The sequence below is a fragment of the Coregonus lavaretus genome (assembly GCF_964263955.1).
Source record: "Coregonus lavaretus genome assembly, chromosome: 4".
NCBI lineage: Eukaryota > Metazoa > Chordata > Actinopteri > Salmoniformes > Salmonidae > Coregonus > Coregonus lavaretus.
The window spans coordinates 41,390,654-41,409,117 of NC_139991.1; the positions used below are offsets into that span (position 1 = coordinate 41,390,654).

The window sequence follows — 18,464 nt, forward strand, 5'->3', positions numbered from 1 at the left end:
GATAAATGAACAGGCACCCGTGAATTTATATCTAGATATTGAGTAAAAAGTATCAAATAAATCTATCCTGTGTAGGGTCTGTAAGTGAGTAGGTCAACAGAGCAGGATTGAGACGGTGGCCTAGTTTCTGCCACAAGCTTGAGAGACCTGCGGGGCCGTGCATGCCTGAGAACAGACAGGAGCTGTGTCTGTTTGCTTGTTGTGTCTGCTGGGAGAGAGGTGAGAGAGAGGGGAGAGAGAGGTGAGAGAGAGGTGAGAGAGAGGTGAGAGAGAGGCAAGATCCTGCCAGCCTGATGCATCACCTCACACACAGGAACTATGCCTTACAGTATACCTGATTCTGCCTGGGAAAGTTAGTATACATGATAGAAACATGTCAGGTCCACATAGATAGGCTGGGGGACTGGCTGCACAGGACAAGGATCAAATTGTGCCTGGTCAATTCACTCCCAGGCTATAATGCTATTTTCCCATGCTCGCCAAGGCCCTGGCGTTTGCTTAGCGATGTTGCAACTGGGTGTTAATGCCTCTTTAGTTATGTCACCCCAAGCCACTGAGGAGGTGCAGACTGCAGAGAAGAGGCGCCTGTGTCTCTGTCTTTGCTCTGTGTCTGCTCTGGCTCTGCTTACCACTGGGTTCTATATAGAAGCCAAAGTATCCCTGGCTAGCTGCAACTCTAACGTCAACTCTATTCCCCTATTTCTCTCTCAAACAGAGAAAATCCTTCTGTAATGAAATCATACAGCATTATGGAGGCTTAGTTTATAGTTACAGTACAGAACACGTGACCTCATCTTGCTACAGATCATTTGTTAAGGTTTACTAGTCAATGATACCAGAGATAGTGTAAAGACTAGTGAATGAATGTGAATCAGTAGGCCCCTATCCTCATTCTCACACACACGAGGAGGTAAAAGCTGCAGGACCCATTAGCCTAGATACCTCAGAGAGGTACTAAAGACCACAGCCAAGCCCAGTGCTTTTCTCTCTCTCTGTACGTACGGAGGAACAATTGCTATTGGTCTTTATTAATGAAGTAATTTGGGCTTGCAGTTGATTTTCGAAAATGCAAAGCCGAATCAACTTCACTGATCTCTCTAGTGTCCTACCCGCCCACACATCGACACACAAACACACACAAGCATGACTTTTCCGACTTTCTCTCATCACTCCCCTGACAGACACTACTAGGTCCACACATATCAATATTATAATCGGATTGTTCTTTGTTGTCTGTTGAACCTTTCACTACGATCTCTTCTCTGACCTTGCCATCTCCACCAGAGGCCTGCGCAGCCCGGTCCGACCTGCACACCGCCTTGTTTGGTTTATTGACTGACCACAGACACACCGCAGCACCTCCGCTGGGTGAAATGGGTTTTCATTTTTTATTGGCAGGCCAATGACTGAGGTGTTTTGGTGAAGCTCTTTAGAGTTTAACAGCTCAGGGCATCAATGTGTGTTTTATTGGCTCTCGTAAAAATACAACAAAATGAAATAAAATCTAAAGAACAACAGTCAGGAGTGGAACATGCCATGACGTCCACTGAGAACAAACAGACAGAGAGGACATGGGGATTACAGTAGGTGATGATATACAGGAATATATAGCTGCTGTTGATATACAGTATATGCTGACTGTATCTACAATCCATACCTTAAACGACATGAGTAACAATTGAATATGCACTGTGTAAAAACTGCCACCAATACCATCATACAAAACCTTCACATGTGTTACACATTCCTCCATTTTTACAAAGGTGCACTATACTAAAACACTTCGAGTGCCTAACAGAGGAGTGGCTTTACCTGGGTACCATTAACCATCTGGCGACAAACCCCTTTTCATTACTGCTACTTGCTCTGAGAAAACTGTCCCACCAAAATGACCACTCTGGCCAGAATGAGGGGTCATAGAAGCACAGTGTCACATGAGGTCATCACAAGTCCTCACAGAAAGAGCCTTTACTACGTCAGGTCAGGCCTGAACCAAGGTCCACAGCACCAGTGATCTCACCCTGACCTCTGAGTGAGAGGGCCACACAGAGAGAGTGAGAGTGGTTGGTTACCCAGGCAACTGGCACAGCTGAGAGTCCTCTGAGATACCTCCTGGGTTCCTGTAGTGTTTCCCCTTTCTATCTGACAGGCAGCCTGACAATAAATACGTCTATGAAAAATGAGGAGGGAGGGACAGCACAATAACCTGCTGAACTTGAGAGCCTCTTATCATTGATTATGGAAATGTGTCGCCCGATGACCTGGGGTATTATGAGTCTTAAGTATTGATTAAATACAACAGAGAAAATACTTTGGCAGTTAAATCAGAGTTTTATTCGGTTAGCCTCTCCCCCTCACCGCATGAAATCACCACTGTTTAAAAGGATTTCGTTTTTTTGTGCATATACTCTGTTGTCTTGAAAATGAAATGAAATGCTCAACAATGTTAATGTCGGGTGACCTTAGGGCGGGTTGTTTGACCTTTGCCCTTTGACACTGGGGAGTGTCTGGAGCAGTAGTCATGAAGGTCGCAGGAAGGAGAGCCAGGTCAGGACCATGCACTTAAGTACCCCTCTCTCCTTGGTCCGGCCTGATTTGGCATGGACAGACATCCTACGATTTGGCATTCAGATCAATAGATTCTCCCAGATTGACTTCATAAGTACGTCATAAGAAGCATTTTAGATATTAGCGCTTGACAAAGTGAGGCTGTCTGGAGTTCATGCTCCTGCCTCTCACTTAAGCTCTCACCAGAGCAATAAACTCTGAGAACATATGGGTGAATCATCCACATTTACAATGAGTCGCGAAAAATATAACATTAGAACAATCGTCTCCAACCCAGGTTCAATAACCTAGTGTAGGTGTGTAGAGGCAATGGTTTCAATTCCATTTTCATCCTGAAAATTCCATTACTTGCTGCAATGACTTATTCACAGTAAAGGGATTCTAAAGACATTAGCCCAATAATGCGTTGGGGACAGAGGGAATTTCAGGGGGAAAGTTTCAAAATCACTATTTTCAAATACAGTTATCCATGCAGAAGCGGCAATCTTGGGACCACAGACAAATTACTAATCTGACCAATCCTCTAAAACCAACCAAATGCATCTTGAATGAGATGTGAACCTCTTATTCCCCCCAAACGTCTCTGCTCACAGTAAAGCACCATCAGATGTGATCATAATATGTATGTGGCTACAGAGGATGTTCACCTTTTCTTCATTTTTCATACAGGCCTAATATTTAATGCTGTTTCCCCCAAACGCACCAATAGTCACAATGAAAACGCTGTCAATGGCCACATGTGTCATAGCAACACCGCGGTTGCTATTGAGTAAGCCGTCTGCAGTAATGGAGTGATGGGCCTGAGCAGAGACACCCCCTGAAACACATTTGGGTAATATGGCAGGGCACTTCCCTGTTTATCATGTGATGCATTTGGCGGGATGGGAAGGGGGGCCTACGGCGGCAGTGCCACGGCCGAGGGAGGGAGGCACATTATGTACATCACTCACAGGCTGCATTTGTCAAAACACCGGATGTGTATAGAAGCTAATGATCCACATGAAATTAATGACTCCATAAAAAAGAGAAATCCTCCGTCCACACAGCCATGACAGGATCTTGTGACTTTGATAAACCGTTAAATGACAGATAATCAGGGGGTGGGGCGTCTCATCATCAGGACGTAGAGGGGTACACCAACCAGTGGACACTTTCCCTCCCTTCCTTCCCTCTCTATACCTAGAGCCTATACACTCCATATCGCCATCAGTAAATGAAAGGAATACCGCACCACACTGCTGCTTTAATTTCATTTTGAATGCACTTTATCACCTTTTTACTGCCTCCTTAATTCATTACCCTCACTACACTTTGTGCTGGCAATAACTCCACCTTGGTGAGTGAGGGCTATGCATCCTACATTGGGGATCCAGCCCCAAATGAATGTATAATCAGGCTTTGATTTCCAAGGCAGGCTAAGGCCTCCTCAGACAGCCAGGGCGCAATCTATTACTTCACTGCCATTTTCCTAAGTGTTTGCACCCCACCATGACCCTGCCACTTTATCTGTTGGTTTTTATTTTCAGAGTGCATGCTGTCCATGTGTTACTGTAATAGTTGCTATAATTCTTGAGCAATAGGGCTCGTGTTTTATTGGTCCTGAGTAAAAAAAGAACAAAGGAAGAATGCATTTTAATAAAAACCCTTAGCAATACATTAATGGGCTGACACTGATGTATTTGCATAGAGATGAATTACACTGGGCCGGCTTGACGTGACTTTTAAAATATGATTGAGGAGGTTATTATTGCTGCACTATGATACGTATTAACAGGTTATTTTAGCACGGCTAGTGCTAATAAAATTCAGAACAAAAGACTTGGGTGATGAGGGCAGGTTTTTTCATAGCCAGAGTCTACTGAAGGTGCTCATTTTGTCATTACTTAGCCAAGCCTTACCCCTGCCCTCCTTCCCCTATTCCAATGCAGGAGAAATTGCATAGTCTTTAACCAAGCAGCGAGCGTCTGCGCAGAGCCCTTTGAACAAGGCCATAACAAACTTTAGCCTCCTCATCAATCACAGCAGTTTGTGTCCCTTTTTTAATAAGAAACAACATAACAGCAATTGGAAGCTGTGCACAGACAGAACAAAGTGAGAATTAGTTATTACTAGTACACCTACACAATATCTCCATAGGAGAACCTTTTTTGGTTCTAGGTAGAACCCTTTTTGGTTCCAGGTAGAACCCTTTTGAATCTGGAGATTGTAGCATCTGGGTAGAACCCAAAGGGGGTTCTACCTGTAACCTCTACCTGGAACCAAAAAGGGTTATTCAGAGGGTTCTCCTATAGCACCTTTTTTTCTAAGCATGTACAGCCACTGTGCTGTCGTCTCTGTGTAAGGATTAGGTTGAAGTTTGGTTATAATCATGTTTACACACAACTCTATATTTGAGCATCTACAGTACATCTGTTCATAAGCCTATATAGGAGCGGTGGCATTGACAGAAGAAGAGAGGAGACATCATTAGAGGAGATTATCTCGGAATAAATACTTGAGAGAACCTCCCACCCAGTGTGTCTTCCCCAAAAACAGAGTCAGGAGTCAGGAAACACTACAAAGCCTAAAGACTGTAGATGTTATCTGATTGACCAAATACACACACACACACACCAGGTGAGTTATTCTAGATTCCAGAAGCACCTGTCACCTGCATAAACCCTCATCCACTGTAGGATTGAGTTAATCATCAACATAAGTTGTCATTTATTTGCTCAAGCAGACAGAACAATTAACATTTACTTTATTTCCAGGCCCTATGGACCACTGATTACTACGCTCACTGAGCAGTGTAACGCTGCAAGAATGAATTAGCTACATTCTTATGGAACAAGGTGCAATCAGAGCTCTAGGCCACACAAAGTTTTTATTCAAGCATAAATGGGAAGAAACAGGGGAAAAGTTACAACATAAAGAGGGGAATCAGTCTCTAATGTGAACACTGTGAAAAGCCCCTGTTCTGTTCCTCTCTGACAGTCAATTGCTGTGTGGCCGGATAGGTTTTCATAATGGGGGCTCCCAAGGCACTCCTTATCACAAGCCTCCAAACGGGAGAGGGAGAGATAAGGCTGCAGGCAAATGTGAGCCCCAATTCATAGTGTGGGATCTACAGCCCCCTTTGACACATGTCCTTGTGTGTAATCTCTTGTAGTACATGGTCAACTGAGAGCCCCATCAATGGGCTCTTTATAAACATAGCCGGGTAAGGCTAACACATTAGTCGCACCACTAAATAGCAAATTATTTAGGCCTATTGGGAATTCAACAGGCAGGGATATGAAAACAGAGTTAAAACCTTCAACTGTATTGTATATTTGAGGTATTATGATGAATCCATTCGGGGGTTTTGTTGAACGTCAACAACACCTTCCCAAAAACATGTTATTTTCAACACCATGCAGTTCGTCATCCTGCCGTTACATTGCTCCAAGCTAAATGTTTTGAAGACAAAATACCACAAATTCACTGTCTGGCATAACAATAACACTACTGTATGTAACAATGTACATGAAGGGATGAGGCATAGTGAGACTGTGCAGGTGAGACTTTTTAGAAGCAGGGCATTTATTTCTCTACTAATTAACCTCTCCTCCAGGATGTGTTTCATGGGGGAATCTGGAGACTGTAGCATCTGGGTAGATGTAGCAGGATAGCTGTGGTTGGCAGAGTGGTGTAGGTGAGCGTTGTCAGAGAGCAGGCTGGCTGGCAGTCTGGCAGAGCAGTAAGTCAACAGATGCCGCTGCCAGTCCCTGAGGAACACCGCCCATGTTCTCCACACCTGGACTCACAGTACTAGTCTTCTCCACACCTGGAACCCACAGAACCAATGTTCTCCGCACCTGGAAACCACAGAACCAGTGTTCTCCAGACCTGGTTTCAAAATGTGTTTTTGATTATTTGTTATTTACATACTTATTTTCTGTGTATTTGAGTATCTTCAAATAATGTGACCCGAATCAACTACTTCTATTGAAAGTATTTTCAAAGAATTCCCTATAAAAAGCCTACTATTTGAAAGTATCTTCAAATACTTATTTCAAATACTATTTTCAAATACCTGGGTTAAATGCATGTGAGTGTACTTGAGTCATGGTACTTGAGTATTTTAATACATTCCAATATTCAACTAGGCTTACTTGTCTGAAATACCCTAAATTGTATAGGTCTGGTGGCCTACACCTGGAATCCACAGAACCAGTGTTATCTGGTGCATCAACAAATAGTATTTTTTTCAAAAATAGAAATCTGTGCTAAAAATCACATCTTATCAAAATCTCACAAGAATAAAATCACCAATGTTAGAATATTGTGGGGAAACACTTATTTTCAGCTAGTTTTATGGAGACATTAAGGCCTTATCGTGCCAAAATGAAAACCATGTCCAGTGATAACCACTGTTGTTGCCGCTTTTCAGCATAACTCTATTTCTGTCATCAAACATGCACTCTTTAGTTCTCACCCAGAGTGAGTCTGTATTTAATTTCTCATTCAAAATCCATTTGAGGAGGTGGACGGGACAAAGCCCATGTTGAGTGCTTTTGGTGCTGACTGATATTATAGCACAGGCAGCAAATTGAAAAGCAGCAGCTAAGAATGACAAGTAGCACACAATGCAGTGGCTGCACTGACCCCTGTGGCAGTGTGAGATGCCAGTTATATGGAGGAGCTATCCCCAACGACGTGACGTGACATCGCCATACCGCCCCCAATCTGAAATATTCCATTCAGTGTGGCCACTGAAAAGGACCTAGCTGCTCAATTTAATAATAATGGAGTAGGTAGTCATCATATGGCCGTGTGAGAACACTAACCCTAACCTTATAAAGGTGCGAGATAATTGAACCTTTTGTTTATTGAAAATTATTTATAGCTGATATAAAAGATACTGTCCTTGTGTTTCCAAAACCTTATTGCATGCGATGCGTTTTAATGTCCAGAACGAGTATCCGGGCTCTTAACAAAACACCCCCGGCCAGAAGATTCTATCGTCATTAGGCGCTAAAGGTAGTGAGCGTCCATGAATGGATTAGGTTGGAGTTAGTTTCTCCTATTGGGATGGATGCATTTAAGGAACTAATCACAATTTTGTGCTAGAGAGGTTCATGTTTACTACAAGTGTGAACAGAAGCAGCATGGGAGCAATAGGAGGAATTGAGTAAAAAGAATACAAGTCAAATATTGCCTTTTTCAAACAAAAAAGTATAATATGGTAAGCATTTTACTCCAGTACACATAGAAAATGCATACCAGTCATATTGGGATAGCCTACAAACATGATGCTCTGTAGGACTATAGGATCGATAATAGCCTACAATAGGCCTATTGCCCAAATATCTAATTTGAACGGGCGCGATGTTTCACGTGTCCATGATCTTGTCATTTGACGCTCACATATTTTCAGTGAAAATATAAAAACATGTTTACCTGTGCAGTTTTCATTCGACTTTTCCGCCACTGCGACTGGACATCTGTAAAAGTTTCAACCCTGAAGAGGCGCATGCGTGACTCTGTGCCCTGTGCAACATGAAGGTCGGAACTATTACGTTCCTGTTATGCCCTAGTGCTGTCTATTAATGGCATCCAATAAATCGCCTATAGTCTGACGTAGTAGGCAAAAAAATAGCTAATAATGTTCTAAAATATGCCACAATAATATGTATAATGTGAGACATACAAATCATCATTGTCAGCTGATGTTCTCCATTTTTGCATACTTTTATCAATTAACTTCATGTTAAAAACGTGGTGGCAGTGTAGACTTGAGACAAAATGGCAGATCAAAATGTATTTATTGAAATCCTGCAGTTGTAGTTGTGCTACATCTTCAAAGAGAAAGTGGACAGAAAAAGTGGTAAACCAAAATACACTGCCACCACATTTTTAACATGATGTTAATTGAGAAAAGTTACTTAGAATGTTATACAAATAGCAGCCTCTACTGGCACGCATAGGCCTACCTTTCAAGTCTACAAACCATTTACTGCATAACTGTCGTCATAGTGCATCCATAAGCTACAGGTCCTTCTGTCTGGGAGCAGATATTTCGTAAAGGCTTACATCGGGGTAACTAACCATTTCTGCACTCGAAATCATATCTAACTGAGAGACATCGTTGTGTTCTTTCAGTGTCCTGAACTTATTTTTATTTCAAAATGGTCATTATATAAATGTAGGCTGCTATTAGGCCTACCATATTGGAAATGTACAATAAAATTGCCGATTAGATTTTAAAATGTGCATTTATCTCTAGACCTAGGATATATAACTTAGACCAAATTTTTTTGACACTATCACACACCCTGCTCAATAGGCTAAAGTCTCAAATCTAGCATTTACTAACAGTGAGTCTCTCCAAAACGACTTGGCAAATGCCGCATCTTACTTAGATCCACATCTGATAAATTAAATATTTACTAGAGCTGCGAATCGGTTGAGTGATTTCCAATTTTAAAAGAACATGCTGATGTAATCATGCGAATCTGAAAGCATAGACACTGCGGAGTGAATTTCTAGATTCCTCGACAGATAAATAGATTATGAACTTTTCAGGCCATGTTTTAACTGTCTGTGACTGTTGGAATATTCTACCCATCGACCATCTTCACGCCACCGCACGAGGAATAATTTCAGCTAGATACACAATTATAATTCATTAATATCGGTGTCATACGATGCTGTGAATGCAAGTCCATACTAGTCGTACCCTCTGGGGTCTAGGCTTACTTATTCGATATTTAAAAAATATATTCTATGATTCAGTAATCTAGGGAAAGAGTGCAGAATATTTTTTATAAAAGCACTGCAGAGTTAATACTGTTATTGATTTACTATAAATTATTATTATTATTATTATTATTATTATTATTATTATTATTATTATTATAGCGTGGTTATAGGCCTACAACAATAGATTTGCCTATATCATAGCATGTCTTGGAAGGAAACGTGGCATGACATCACCAGCAATAATAATAATAACAATAATAATAATTCATATATTCACTGTTTACATAAACAAATATAAAAGCACTAAAGAGAGATAACCCCTTCATTAAGATTAATAGTAACCATGTCTCAAAAGCCTGTTTAAATCTTCAAATGTCTTTCGTTAATGTACACAAATAGAAATGTAGGCCTATAGGTAGATAAAATAAAACAAAATGTAATACATTACTTGACCCTCCCCCTATGCTTTTTTCATTATGTTCTCCATTAGGTTATTGCTGCCGAGAACAACATTTAATTGTTTTATGTCCAGAGTAAAGCAACCTTCATGCATTTTATATTTTATTAAATAAAAGTGCATTACATATGAACCTGCGGTAACGTTAGGCCTACACATTTATGCAGGATTCAATCACTGTTACAAACTTAAAACATTATATAAATTAAGTAACATGAGGGGGGGAAACAGTTTACCATTAGGGAGACAAACAGTATGCATGTATATTACAAATGTACTTCAATTGTGTCACAACCAGTATTTCTTACACGTAAAATATGTGGCTAATTTCATTTCTATTTTTTTTCTTCTTATACTCAGCCAATAGGTTTGCCTGTTAAGCTTGTTCTGATATTGTTTCTCGGAGTCCATAATGGTTGAAAATTGAGGCCTATAAACAGGTGGATCTTATCACTTCACTATGAAATGTAATGTAAATTTCAAGTTTCAAAAACAAAACGAAAATGAAGATGAAGATGAGAATATAATCTATGCTTTTAGCAATTGACAAAGCTATAACAATGTCAGACGTCAGAACTGAGAGGAAGGGACTCAGCAGTGCTTGATACAAAAAACGTTTTTTTTTTTACACATAAATATTCACAGTAATATAATCTCTATTTAATACAACTCACGTTTCTATTTACATGTAAGTACCATCTTCTTAATGCTGAAACTTCTATAAATTGAAGAGTCCATGTTTTGGCCACTGATCCAGACTACAAAATTGCGTCTCTTCCTTTGATCTGGCATGCGTCCTCCGTCCTCGTGCAAACTTATTAATTTCAAAATTTGGACGAGAAAAGGGACAACCTGCACCAGTTGCACTTTGAAATGTTGCATCAAAAGTCTTTTTCCACCGTGTCTGTCTACGAACTGTCGTTTTCTGACGTATGAATAAGGAGTGAGGAGTTTGGTTTGTGTTTTTTCAGTAATTGTGTTATTTTCTCGTCGTCTGAGTTAGGGTCCAACGGCTTGTTATAATCATCATCATCGTCTTCGTTCTCCGAAGCCCCTTTCAGCCTCTCGGTCTCAGAATCCTGCTTCTTCTTTGCCGAAGCCATCTCAGCCGCGTGCCGTTTTCTCCATTTCGTTCTTCGGTTTTGAAACCACACCTAAAAAGTTGATATTCATTGATTACATGCAATCAACAAAGAACACTTTAATCTATTGCAAAGATATTGATTAACAACCATCAGACATAATTTGCATATTAATGATGTAGCCTTGGCCTACAAATATTGCTAATATGCCAAATTAAAAGGGCATATGCCTAGGTCACGTGAAGTCACCACATGTCCAAATAATAATAGGTTACATTTCATTCTAATCATGCATTTAGAAAAATTGACTAAATATTTTTCTAAAGAGATAATATGGGTTTTATTTGCGTCCTTCCATGTTGTTGGCAAACATGTATATTATCTATGTGCTGCTCTGCACTGCAAAACGTTGCTAACATTGTTTCCACATTTGCATGACATAAATTAACAAAATGCTTCGTTAAATTATAGTTTCCTTTATTATTAATTTATTAAATATACATACAAATATTTTAGAAATATTTATAGTTGTGAATATGACAACAATTAGGCCTATTTGAGAATGATTTTTAACGATTCATTAATATTAAATGCAATAGACAGTCATTTCAATTTAGATTAGTTTGACCACTGTTATTCGACTGAAATTGTAGGCTATATCTTTCTATTTATGAATATTGAAACGAAGGACAAAACACTGTCTAAAATACAAGAGGCACTTCAAATTAAAACGTGAGAACACTTCAAATTTAGTAGCAGAGGCTACAAGAGGCCTGTGTGCTCCCCTTTAGTGGCAGGTTAACTATATGCTACTTATTAAACAATATTATGCATCTTGTTGGATTTTATAAAGACTATTTCAGAATATGTCTTACCTTCACTTGGCTCTCTGTCATTCCCAACGAGTAGGCCAATCGTGCTCGCTCCGGCCCAGCGAGATATTTCGTTTGTTCAAAAGTCTTTTCCAGGGCAAATATTTGTTGTCCAGAGAAGGTGGGACGTGTATGCTTTCTTTTTCCATCTTTGTCGAGCAGTACAGAATTCTGATCTGAAAATGTAAAACATAAAGCATCTAGTCCATTAAACTAAATGTAGCCTATTGATAGAATATGCCAATATTAGGCTATTTAATATTTATAAGATATTAGAATAGGCCTAATGTTAGAATATTCTCATATGATATCATAATCAACTTAATATAAGCTTTTCTTGGTCCATTATAATAATGCACATTGCAGCTAGACATTCAAGTCAGATCTGCTTCGGTTTTTAGGATTAAATACCATAGGCTACTGGGGAAATATTAATAACCCCTGCAGCCTATACATTAACCATCAAAATAAGTTACATTGAAGTTCAGATAGCTAAAAAAACGTGAACTAGTTACTTACGGGGTGAACATGCGAATCTGGCGTCTCTCCAGTGTGGGCTTTGCATGACTCCTGGCCAGAATATCGGGGTCCTGCCTGGAAGGTCTGTCAACGGCTTGGGGTAGCGAGCCACTGCCACTGCTGCAGCGCTGGGGCTGAAGTAGAGCCCATGGGGTGGCGGGGGGCTCAAGCTACTGAAGCGGGGCATTCCGGACAAGATTCCGGCAGAAGAGGACGCAGCAACGGCAGCAGCAGCTCCTGGGGAGAGGATCGAGGGACGACTGAGGATGTCGTTTATTCCATGAGGTGTTCCTAGCGCGCTGAATTGATGGGGGGATCCGAGAGATGACATTCCGGAGGATGTTTTGATCCCCGGTGAGGACACCGGGATGCCACCGGGGTTTGGAGAGGTGGCAGCAGGTGAGGTAGAAGAGGCCGGCCCGGTGGAAGATAACGGGTAGGCTGAGTAGAGTGGGGTCTTCATCTCCGTCATGCTATGCAGAGCTGCTAAAGGTGGGGTGCTTAAGAGGAAAGCGCTCTGTCTGGACCCGTCCATCTGCCCCACGGCTAACATAACCGAGAATAGGTAAATGCGACGGTTTTGACAACAACAACAAAAATACCCGCAATGCTCACACTCTCAAGTGATAATGCAAAGTTTTGCTCATCAAACAGACAAAATAATACACGTTTCCTTGGAGGTAGGCCTATATTAGCCCAACTTCAAAATTTGCAAACTGTGTGCCTGAAAAATAGTCTCTAAAATGAAAATGTCCTGTTTTAAAACGAAACCATGCTAGATGAAATCCCAGATTAATTTAGCCGAGATTCAATACCCATTATTACAGGGATAACTCCGCTTCTTCAACCTTGCAAATCTTGAGGATAAAGTCGTTCAAATAGGATGAATTTCCCACGTCGTCCTTGCTAACTTGGGCAGACTGCTTTAGAGATTATATTGTTGAATGTTTGAAATCTATTGATAAAACGCCACCATTTCATTCCGATGCACAAGACGATCATTGAGATAATAAAACATTATCATCACTTTCTGCTGTCTTTTGCCGCAAAAGTAAAAACTTTGAGAGTAGAAAACAGAAAGTAGATGGGGTGTTTCTGTTGCGATTGGGTAACCCAACGGTGACGTAGGCGGTGTGTCAAGCGTGAGCGCCAACAGGATTTAGGAGTGTGTCCTCATTGGCTCTCCATCATATCTTTGATTTGCACATTAAAAGAGTTGCCACCCGACCCACTATTAGCCTAAACACAAAAGGAACAGAATCAATCCAGTCAATTCTAGATCTACTTTTTAGATAAAGGGACATCTGCATGTGCTCATCATGTGACATAGATCCAAATGTAGGTTTTGTCTATCCATACCCATTCATATTAAAGAAGCTGTAGCTTCTGATAGATGCTTTCAGCCATAGACCTAAATATGACTCATGACATATTTATTGTCCGTTCAACAAGGACAAATAGTAGGCTAGCCCTAACGTTTTCGTTTATGTTGGAGGGCCATCACGAAAATGAAGCCCAAACAGAATTTGGAATAAATATAGCCTTGAGTAGCCTAGCCGTTTTAATCCAGTTTTGTAGACCTATTATTTAGGTTTAAAACTTTGAAACAATAGGTTATCTTGGATTGTTTCCTATTTGAGAAAATAGGGTACTAGTGTGTGTGTGTGTGTGTGTGTGTGTGTATGTGTGTGTGTGTGTGTGATTGTGTGTGTCTGTGAACAGCCTAATTAGATCAATTGAGTACAACACTTCCACTATTCGAATATTAATTCATACTAGGACTTTTTGTCAACAGAATTGTATATTTATCTATTGGGATATTGTTCCACAGGCTATATCATTATCAAATGTTTTTTGGTAACTATCCAGTATTGATTTTAATTAAATCATAGCCCTATGCTCAGTCTTCCAGCCTATCAATTCAGAGTGACAAAATCAAATGCACCAATAACCATTAAATAAATTGTCTATTGAAGATTTAAAAATCTTTAACAATGGATGTCAATAATATTCTTCTGCATTGGAAAAAAAGTTATATGGCTCATATATGGATGATATGGATCAATGTTTGAGTAGGCCTCCCTATGCTACATTGCAAGCAGTTCCTAAAGAACGACTCAAGGATTGCAAGACAGACACCAGTGACACCCTGTGGTAGAATCTAATACTGCAGTTAATGGAATGCTGCATTTCCCCAATATTTTATAGCAATTACTTTACCTTTTCTCAAATCTGGACCTCTGCTGATGATTGTAATTTTTTCCCCTCCAACCTGCCACTGATTCAGAAATATAGGGCTCCAGGTGAGTGGGATGTCTGGCCAGTCAGTGACATTAATCTAACTAACTACCAAGGAGAAAAGAAAGCAGTAGACTCCTCCAGAACTCCAGGCTCAGATTTGAGTAGGCTACCCCTGTATTTGTATTTATTTGAATTTACAAGGGATCCCCATTAGCTGCTGCCAAGGCAGCAGCTACTCTTCCTGGGGTCCAAACACATTAAGGCACTTCCATCACACATAAAACAAAAGATAAAACAGTACAGTGTTATTCTCATCGACGGGGCTGTAGTGGAACAGGTTGAGAGCTTCAAGTTCCTTGGTGTCCACATCACCAACAAACTATCATGGTCCAAACACACCAAGACAGTCGTGAAGAGGGCACGACAAAGCCTATTCCCCCTCAGGAGACTGAAAAGATTTGGCATGGGTCCTCAGATCCTCAAAAAATTCTACAGCTGCACCATCGAGAGCATCCTGACTGGTTGCATCACCGCCTGGTATGGCAACTGCTTGGCCTCCGACCGCAAGGCACTACAGAGGGTAGTGCGTACGGCCCAGTACATCACTGGGGCCAAGCTTCCTGCCATCCAGGACCTCTATACCAGGCGGTGTCAGAGGAAGGCCCTCAAAATTGTCAAAGACTCCAGCCACCCTAGTCATAGACTGTTCTCTCTGCTACCGCACGGCAAGCGGTACCGGAGTGCCAAGTCTAGGTCCAAAAGACTTCTCAACAGCTTCTACCCCCAAGCCATAAGACTCCTGAACAGCTAATCATGGCTACCCGGACTATTTGCACTGCCCCCCCACCCCATCCTTTTACGCTGCTGCTACTCTGTTAATTATTTATGCATAGTCACTTTAACTCTACCCACATGTACATATTACTTCAACTACCTCAACTAGCCGGTGCCCCCGCACATTGACTCTGCACCGGTACCCCCCTGTATATATAGCCTCCCTACTGTTATTTTATTTGACTTCTGCTCTTTTTTTCTCAACACTTTTTTTGTTGTTGTTTTATTTTTACTTTTTTGTTAAAAATAAATGCACTGTTGGTTAGGGGCTGTAAATAAGCATTTCACTGTAATGTCTGCACCTGTTGTATTCGGCGCATGTGGCCAATAAAATGTGATTTGATTTGATTTGATTTTACATCATAACATTATCACACCACTACATATCTACAATACAACATGTATAATACCACCATACAACAATATTACAATGTACGTGTATGTAGAGTGCTTGTGCTAGAGTGTGTCTGTACCTGTGTGGGTGTCTCTTCACAGTCCCCGCTGATCAGTTTTTTAAATCTGATTCTACTGCTTGCATCAGTTACTTGATGTGGAATAGAGTTCCATGTAGTCATGGCTCTATGTAGTACTGTGCACATCCCATAGTCTGTTCTGGATCTGGGGATTGTGAAGAGACCTCTGGTGGCATGTCTTGTGGGGTATGCAGGAGTGTCTGAGCTGTGTGCTAGTAGTTTAAACAGACAGCTCGGTGCATTCAGCTTGTCAACACTCTCCTCCACTTTGAGCCATGAGAGATTGACATGCATATTATTAATGTGAGCTCTCTGTGTATATTTAAGGGCCAGCCGTGCTGCACTTTTCTGAACAAATTGTAATTTTCCTAAGTCCCTCTTTGTGGCACCTGACCACACGACTGAACAGTAGTCCCCCATGGCCTTTTCTTTTGTTGTCAGTCTTGACTAGGCAGTTTGTTACTAGCGTTCAATTACCCACAAGTGAACAGATAAGCTGACAGATTCATGAAAAGTTGAAAACTAATTGTAGAAAAAAATACAGATTTAGGCCTATTAAAAAATGGGCAGATATTACTTATGTGATGTGACTCTTTCAAGTGCCTTTATTCTCTGAATAGGAGCACTTGTCTGAAATGACAACAACCTGTATTGAAGCCTACATCCAGTGTTGGGATCAGAAATCTGGACATGGGCGCCACCATGTGGAGAGATCTTATCCCAGAGTAGACCAACGATGTATATAAACGGAGAGGAAGAGGCGAAGCGAGAGGTTTCACTAAGCTTGTCGCCTGCCTTTCCGTCTTTGTGACAACGACTCCCATTGTTAGGGCAGAGACATGAGCATCTCGTCATTATATAGATCTCTGATGTAAACCCTGGATTGCTGATGGAACACGGGATGGAATAATTTATGTCAATACAGCACATGGATTCATCATGGATTGGGCACAGGTCTCTCTGATTGAACTGGTGAATGGTAGCTGACAGTGTCGGCTAGAGATGACGTGCAGGAGCCTCCTGCAGGAATTTGTAGTCTTGCTGAGGTCTTCTCTGTAGCTAATTAGCATTTATAATTTTTTAGAGTAAATTGAGGCAAATATATTGATAAAACTCACCTTGTCCAAGAGAGAATGACAGGGTTATCAAAACGCCTGTATTTACCCCCCAAAAATGAAATGCTATTTAGCTGCTAATGTGGCTATCATAAAGAACTATAAATGTAATGATGATCTGAACTAGACTGCCAAATCGAGGCAAAGGGAAGAATCTCTGGATTAACTATCTAATGTTAGCTACATTTAGTAATGAATAAATTGGATACATTTCTTTAAATGGTCAATTCTGTGAACTGTCTTGTGCAAGTTTCAAATTGACACAATACCTGTTAGCAAAGGTGCCAGCTAGAGATGACATCCGAGTTTGCGGAGATTTGTAGTCTTTCATGATGTCTACATTGATGCTAATTAACATTTTCGAATCAGAGTAAATAGAGCCAAATATATTGACATGTCACCTTGTCCGAGAGTGATTTACATGGTTATCAAAATGACACGCCAGGGTAAGCCTACATGAAACTCAGCCCTTATTTGAACTGTTTCTAAAATTCCATATGGGAAAAATGAATGGTGGAAAAACGATTGGAACCATTTCACTGCTTGACCGCTAGGTTTTATGGGTATTATAACACCTCCACTGTGGGGCTCTATTGACCAAAGAGGCTTTGAAGCCACCTGTCCGCCATATAGAGCTCTTCAGCTTGTAGTCCTAAAACCCATAAATGAGTTACCTCAGGTTCGTTAAGCCATCCCTATGGGAAAAATGAATGGGGAAAGAATAGGGTTTGGAATAAACACAGAAAATAAGGTCTGAGGTTAACAGGCTTATATACGTTTTGTTCTATAAGATAACAGCAGTCAGTTAACATCCTTTATGAATTATTTTTATTACATACACCACCGGTCAAAAGTTTTAGAACACCTACTCATTCAAGGGTTTTTCTTTATTTTCTACATTTTAGAATAATAGTGAAGACATCAAAACTATGAAATAACACATATGAAATCATGTAGCAACCAAAGAAGTGTTAAACAAATCAAAATATATTTTATATTTGAGATTCTTCAAATAGCCACCCTTTGCCTTGATGACAGCTTTGCACACTATTGGCATTCTCTCAACCAGCTTCATGAGGTAGTCACCTGGAATGCATTTCAATTAACAGGTGTGCCTTAAAAGTTAATTTGTGGAATTTCTTGCATTTGAGCCAATCAGTTGTGTTGTGACAAGGTAGGGGGGGTATACAGAAGATAGCCCTATTTGGTAAAAGACCAAGTCCATATTATGGCAAGAACAGCTCAAATAAGCAAAGACAAACGACAGTCCATCATTATTTTAAAACATGAAGGTCAGTCAATACGGAACATTTCAAGAACTTTGAACGTTTCTTCAAGTGCAGTCGCAAAAACCATCAAGCGCTATGATGAAAATGGCTCTCATGAGGACCGCCACAGGAATGCAAGACCCAGAGTTACCTCTGCTGCAGAGGATAAGTTCATTAGAGTTACCAGCCTCAGAAATTGCAGCCCAAATAAACATTAGACCAGTGGAAATTTGTCCTTTGGTCTGGAGTCCAAATTTGAGATTTTTGGTTCCAACCGCCATGTCTTTGTGAGATGCGGTGTGGGTGAAC

General features: G+C 40.7%; 1 protein-coding gene across 1 annotated transcript; it reads right to left on the reverse strand.

Moving 5' to 3' along the window:
• Positions 1-10,659: 10,659 nt before the first annotated feature.
• Positions 10,660-12,777, reverse strand: nkx6.1 (NK6 homeobox 1; the record flags this gene model as incomplete). The annotated part of the gene is made up of 3 exons (XM_084160560.1): positions 10,660-10,905; positions 11,709-11,881; positions 12,225-12,777. The coding sequence occupies 3 exons, from the start codon at positions 12,775-12,777 to the stop codon at positions 10,660-10,662; spliced, it is 972 nt and encodes a 323-aa protein (XP_084016686.1).
• Positions 12,778-18,464: the final 5,687 nt, after the last annotated feature.